Source organism: Solanum verrucosum, unplaced genomic scaffold (assembly GCF_900185275.1).
Source record: "Solanum verrucosum unplaced genomic scaffold, falcon-dt-bn FXZP01000122.1, whole genome shotgun sequence".
In the NCBI taxonomy this organism is placed as follows: Eukaryota; Viridiplantae; Streptophyta; class Magnoliopsida; order Solanales; family Solanaceae; genus Solanum; species Solanum verrucosum.
The window spans coordinates 400,614-408,000 of record NW_026019847.1 but is presented as its reverse complement, the minus strand read 5'-3'; the positions used below and the strand labels follow the sequence as shown (position 1 = coordinate 408,000).

The window sequence follows — 7,387 nt, the reverse complement described above, 5'->3', positions numbered from 1 at the left end:
TGATCTTTTTCCCTTCTAAGAGGAAAAAAAGTTTTGCTTTTTGATCTATAGAAACAAGAGACAAATGACGCACAAGAATTGAACTATTGTGTGTATATGAATTTCTAAAGCAATCTGGTTTGGTATTTATAGCCCACAGGAGTTATAACCCAGCCAATGAGAAGAAAATCACAAGGATTGAACTTGTACACCATTGGATGAAAGGGAAAATTTCCATTGCTTGAGATTGGGGGCAACAAGAACACCAATCGGATTCTTATTAAAGATGAAAAACAGCATGTTGGGTTTTTCTTTAATGAGATATTGCTTTTGCGTAAACATGAATATTAAGAGAACATTTTAGAGATAAGAATTGATGCACAGATTAGTCAAAATAAAATTAAATAGTATAACGATGATAAACCGCATTCGAAAAAGATAAAAGTATAAATTTTATTCTATACAAACATTACATTATTTGAAGAGTTAATTTATATTCAACTGGAAAGTAATTTTGTTTAATTATATGTAAATATAATTTTTGAGGTACCTTCTCAAATATTTTCTATATTTAACTTAATTTGTTCACGTATCAAGCAATTTTTTTCATAACAATATAAAACTTATGGTGTTTTACTTTTCATCGTTCATTCAACAATATAGTGAAAAGATAATCAAGATGCCCAAGTTAGAAGATAAGTTAGTGAGGTTCCTATAGAATATATAATACTACTATTTAATATGAAAAAAAGGAGATTTTATAACTTATTTATCATGGATTACAAATATTTCATCTCTTATATTTTATTTATAGAAAAAATTTCATTTACATTACTCTAGATCTACTCACTAAAAGTATTTTACCATGAAATTTTAAAATAAATTGAAATTGTAATTTGGGAAATTGTTAATAAAGCATTCTAAGAAAAAATTTCATTTACCGTACTTTAGATCTATCATGAAATTTCAAATTAAATTAAAATTCTATTTTAAATTTGGGAAATAGTTAATAAAGCTTGCTAAGAACACTTGAAAGGAAAAAACTAAAACTATTATACACATCAGGAAATGAATAACAATAGAAATAATAAATGATATGATAACTGAAGAAAATTAAACAATAGGTAATACTAAGATCCAAGTATGTTGAGTTTTTATCCTAAGCCACATAAATATCATATGTCATTAAACTTGCAGAAAGGAAATCAAAATGTTGTAAAACTTAAGAACAAAAGAACAATATAAAGATAAAGACAAGAAGAATATAAGACAAGAGGAACAATATGAGATAACTTTCTTTCTTTCAAGTGTACACCAAATCTTCAAGTCTATACAATATGAACCCTTATGCCTCTATTTATAGTGTAACATAGAGGCATACAAAAGGTTAGTCATAAACATGACATTAACATGAATATAATGGGGAGGTTATGGAAGTGAAAGGTTACAAGAATAATGGTTATAAAGGTGGAGGTTATGGAGGTTATGGTTATCTTCATAATGGAGGAAAGTATGGAGTAACTTCTTGATGTAGTGGACATCCACAATATATTATTTTATAACACTCCCCCTTGGATGTCCATAGATAATATGCCTCGTTAAAACCTTACTAGGAAAAAACCCTGTGGGAAAAAATCCTAGTGAAGGAAAAAGAGTACACATATCTTTTAATACGCTTTGAATGTTGCCTCGTTAAAAACCTTACCAGGAAAACCCAATTGGGATAAAACCATGGTTAAGAAAAAGAGTACAACGCGTATTTTTCTCCCCCTGATAAAAACTTTACTTGATATCTCGGAGACGATGCATTCCAATCTTATATCATAACTTCTCAAATATTGATGTTGGCAATCCTTAGTGAATAAGTTTACAAGATATCACTTGAATAGGTCTTTGAACGTCTATCTCACCATTTTGTTGAAGATCATGTGTGAAAAATACTTTTGGTGAAATATGTTTTGTCTGACCTCCTTTGATTGTATCCTCCCTTCAATTGAGCTATATATTATTTTCGTATATGGTGGTTAGAATATCCTTCGCCAAAGGAAAATCACATATTTTCTGAATATGATAGATTATGATTCCAACCATACACACTCCCGACTTACTTCATAAATCAATATTATTTCTGTATGATTTGAAGAAGTGGTTACCAATGTTTGTTTCTTTGAATGCCAAGATATTGTTGTGTCTCCATATGTAAATAATAGTACATTTGCGATCGAGCTTTATGCAGATCAAATAAATATTTTGCATATACATAATCAAATCATTTCTGACTCTGAGATTGATCATTTCAATTTCATTGAAGCTCGTCTTTTCTTCTGAAAGAAAATCACACATCTTCTATGTGTTGAGTTACTTTCTTTGTTAGTTTCTTGGCATAACTTGACTGATAATATGGCAATCCCCTCTCATAATTTTTTATATTTATATCAAATAATCTTCTAGCATTTGTATAACCATCAATCTGTAAGTGCACCAATTGCACTAATACATGACATTTTAAATCATTTTCATGAGATCAAAAAGATTCTTTCTTTGTGTTAAGCAATCTCAAAACCATTGGGTACTCAATTGAATTGCTTTAAGGCATTTTAAATCCTTCAAGTATTTTCATATAACTTCATCGTCTAGTTAGACATAATAATCATTCATTATGCATATTCAAGTATTTCATCTATTTCCAGATTGAAACAAGTCTCATTGCATCCACCATTGAAGAATATATCTCCATTTAATAATGTCAGGATTTTTGCGAAACCCTTTATGCCCCGAGGCACAAACCGCACTTTATTTCTTACGGTTATACTTTCGCACAATGATTCATTTGTACTACACTGACATTATATTTTGATCCATGAACTATAAGATCAAAAATATCACTTTTCTAAGTGAAACAAAATATACTTGAATAGTGCCAATCATTTATCTGTCAACACTATATGACAGATTCAAATTTAAGATCCTTGTAACCATTTATAGCATTGAATGCTACTTCATATCAAAGATACCATCGACGGTCATTTTGATATCGATTCCAATACGACATAACTTATCGAGATCTCTTCATTTATCATCGTTTTCAGGTACCTCAACATTTGTCAAGGTTTTATAAAGTGTTATGTCATAGTGCTCTTTCAAAGCACTTACCTCATTATCATGACCATTTTGATAATTTGCTCCTCTCCTTCCCCAAGGAGTTTTACGTTTGGAATCGATTGGTCTATCACGCTTCTGGCGTACCATAGACTCTATCCTTTAAAGACTATTTATTAGAGCATTTGTAGCTTAATTAAAATATTGGGTCAACAAATATATCTGGCAAATTATTTGCAACATTTTGCAAATGAATTATCTCGTGAACTTCAAGTTCATATATATTTTTTTTAACGAGGATCTAGATAATTCACCCCACACATAATTTTCAACTGCTAAACATATCTCCCCCTATTGTTAGGAATCTAACATTTACCCCCAACCTCATTTGGGGATCCATCTTTGTGTGTGGTGGAGCAATAAAATCATATGTGCACACATCAATTTTTTTTAGATGGAAATTATTTGATTCCTGACCCTGAACCAATTGTGATGGGAGAACCTTGTTGGCTTGATGCATACACATTAAATAAACTCATTTCATACCAAATTTTATTTGAGAGATTTGTTCTCATAATCAATGGTAAACCAACCGGTATTATCAACATAATTTTATAGTTTGGAACTGTGCTCTTAATTTAACAATTTGAGCAAAGAACCTTACAAAAACCAATTTGTAAGTTGATACAAATGCACATGTGACCATACCATAGATGCATCTATTAAATCATAATAGTAAGCGGTCAACATGGCAGGTGAACGGGCCCATATTCACCTTTTTATATGTTCCAAATAATTTCAGGGGATACAATCCCAACCTTAGTACAATGATCATTTTATCATGAGAACAAGCAACACAAGAGAATTCTTGAAGAATCTTTATTTCTTCGAACAGATAGTCACATGAATTCTCAATTTCTTTTGCATCACATTTGAATCGGAATGGCCAACCGATTATGCCAACTTATATTTATTCTAGTAAACTTCTAGTTTACTTTTGCATGTGATTCCATCATCATGCCCATATTTGTATACAACAAACAACGGGGAAAAAATGGGTAATATTATACATAAATATTTATAAACCACTTTGGTTGTAGTAATTTGAAGATATTAAATCTTTCCATAATTTATAGTCTCAATAAAATATTTTTTTCTTTTCAATTCTTCCGAAACTTAAAGTTTCTTTTGAGACTTACTACAACCCCAATATTATGAACAATTTCATTCCTCCGACTAGTAACAAATTAGCCCTTTCGGAACTCTCAATTAATTTTGTGTACTACCACAAATTTCACAATGCCATTTTTATGGTGACCATCTCCTTCAAGGAGAAAATTATTATTATTGTCATGGTTAAAATTATCACATGCAAGACTTATTTCTTGACAACCAATGACAAATTTGTGTTGTCACACAACAATATTTATTTTGATCATGGCCACAACTTTTATAGAAAAGATTTATTTCTTTCTTTTGTCCTCCAATAGTTCATGATAAAACATACCACAATATTTGTGTAGTACTCAAAGTATATGACCAAAATGACCATTTATGTCAAAATATTTTTTTTTCAATCTCTCAAACCTCCCGTAGAGGTGAGATGTGACATTTATCCATCAATACATAAACATGTTCTTATCCATACGAACACAAATCACATTTTCTTCAAGAAATGGACCATAACCATTTGTACATGCTCTATAAGTTTTTATGAGAAACTCATTGTCATGCTTTGGCATTATCAAATTTATGTGACTCACCTCAACATCACTTTAAGAGGTCAAATGTACTACCACTTTGTATTCTTTTACCTTGATGGAGAATTTACAAAACGTTTCAAATTGGGTTGCATCAACAACAATGTGCACAATATCTTTTCATACCAATTTGATGGACAAAAATTACCTTCACATTAGAAGGACCATCTTAAGAAAAAATGTGCCCAATAACCTTTCATACCACTTTGATGGACAAAATTACCTTCACATTTGAAGGACCATCTTAAGAACTCATAATGTTCTTCCTTTTAATTACAACAATGATGATCATTAACATTTTACCATACTCATATTCATACATAGAACCACTTGTCATTTTTCAGACATATTATGCACTGCTACCACATTCACATAAAAGAATGGAGCAAATTAATTGGACAAATTCCATGACTTTCAGTCAAAAGTATACAACTTTGTGTTAGTCATCATCATATCATCACTATAGTGCATTAGGACTTAAACTCAATGTCTTACCCATATAAAGACGCCTTTGGTCATGAATCAATGAGACTTGAACCCAACTTCTTATTATCATGGTGCATCGAGACTTTAACTCAATGTCTTACCAACTTGGTGCAGTGAAACCTGAATTCACCATCTTATCCTCAACCAGTGTCTTAATAAACCAAATGTATTACCAAAAATAAATATTGAATATCATAAACATAATCTAAATTTGACTTAAAATTAAATTAAAATGAACAAAACTAATTAATTAGAACAACATGTTGGAACCATAAAAAAATCTCAAGTAAAATAAATTAAAACATTTTAATAGTCCCTCACAATGTTGTTATGAAGATTATCATAATTTACTAACCATTTTAAATAACCCACAAAACAAGCTTTGTTAGTACAAATAATATATAGGATATGAAGTATACCTTGAAGCCGAAGAATTACTAGGATAATTCATAAAAATCAAGAAATACCTACCATTGATTCTTGATGGAGAATGAGCAACTCGTGCTAATAACGTGTTGTAAAACTTAAGAACAAAAGAACAATATAAAGATAAAGACAAGAAGAATATAAGACAAGAGGAACAATATGAGATAACTTTCTTTCTTTCAAGTGTACACCAAATCTTCAAGTCTATACAATATGAACCCTTATGCCTCTATTTATAGTGTAACATAGAGGCATACAAAAGGTTAGTCATAAACATGACATTAATATGAATATAACGGGGAGGTTATGAAAGTGAAAGGTTACAAGAATAATGGTTATAAAGGTGGAGGTTATGGAGGTTATGGTTATCTTCATAATGGAGGAAAGTATGGAGTAACTTCTTGATGTAGTGGACATCCACAATATATTATTTTATAACAGGTTTTATATTATAGAATTATAAAATTTATATGAATACAAGGAGATTAATAAAAGCAAACATCGCGATGCTAGCAATGGAATGATCAGTTTAATCCTCCTCCTCGTGAGCAGCATCAGCAACGGCCTTTGAAGTGTTACTCTTGTTGTTAGGCAGAAAAATGTTGTGAATTCTTGGAATAACACCACCATTCGGAATGGTCACATCTCTAAGAAATTGATTCAGCTCTTTATCAAACCTAATAGCTAGCTGAATGTGCCTTGGAATGATCCGAGTCTTTTTGTCATTCCTCGCTGCAATTCCAGCCAATTCAAGCACCTACAAACAGTCACATAAATGTAAAATTTAGTAATCACAAATCCTATAAATTCGACATATCAAAAAGAGATAGAGAGAAGGAACTTGAGAAATTCACCTCAACTGCAAGGTACTCAAGCACAGCAGCAAGGAATACCGGTGCTCCGGCACCAACACGTTTGGCATACTTCCCGACTTTGAGGAATCGGGCAATACGAGCCACTGGAAATTGGAGGCCAGCTTTGCTGCTACGAGATCTTCTTTTAGCATTTGAACCAAGATTTTTCCCTTTACCGGCCATTGATCTTTTTCACTACAAAAAAAAGTTTTGCTTTTTGATCTATAAAAACAAGAGACAAATGAAGCGGAAGAATTGAATTGTTGTGTGTGTATGTTAATTCCTAAAGCAATCTGGCTTTGGTATTTATAGCCCACAGGACTTATAACCCAGCCAATGAGAAGAAAATCACGAGGATTGAACTTGTATGTTGTTGGATGAAAGAGCAAATCAACGGTGGATAACTATGTTGACACATTTAATCAATTTCAAGGATTATAATAAGTTTATTTCCAAAAATAGAGGATTGTGATGTGTTTGTTTCCAAAGTAAATAAGTAGTATGATGTGTTTGTTACCAAAAAAATAAGGACTATGATGTCTTTAATATGTTGCCCAAAAAAAAAAAGACAGAAGGGATTATGATGAGTCTGTTGCTCAAACAAAATGGGGAAATTTTGTTCTTTAATATTTGGCTTTAATAGCCATTTGAACATATTTAAAGTTTTACAACTTATTAAGACTAATTTGTATAATGAAAGGAGATAACATATTTTAAATGACTAATTTATTATCAGCTCAACAAGCCTAAAAATAACAGTAGCCCTCATTTTTAAAGCAATAT

The 7,387-nt window shown here is 31.1% G+C and overlaps 1 protein-coding gene across 1 annotated transcript; it reads right to left on the bottom strand.

The window, feature by feature from the left end:
* Positions 1 to 6,279: 6,279 nt before the first annotated feature.
* Positions 6,280 to 6,787, bottom strand: LOC125817374 (uncharacterized). The gene is made up of 2 exons (XM_049496910.1): positions 6,605 to 6,787; positions 6,280 to 6,507 (listed from the first exon to the last, which is right to left on the bottom strand). Exons 1-2 carry the CDS (start codon positions 6,785 to 6,787, stop codon positions 6,280 to 6,282), a joined length of 411 nt encoding a protein of 136 aa, XP_049352867.1.
* Positions 6,788 to 7,387: the final 600 nt, after the last annotated feature.

What these genes read in the sequence shown, in the direction of transcription:
- LOC125817374 (XM_049496910.1), bottom strand. Translation starts at nt 6,787, where the DNA reads ATGGCCGGTAAAGGGAAAAATCTTGGTTCAAATGCTAAAAGAAGATCT. An exon ending in TTGAGTACCTTGCAGTTGAG is followed by an intron (nt 6,508 to 6,604) that starts GTGAATTTCTCA and finishes GACTGTTTGTAG; the next exon opens with GTGCTTGAATTGGCTGGAAT.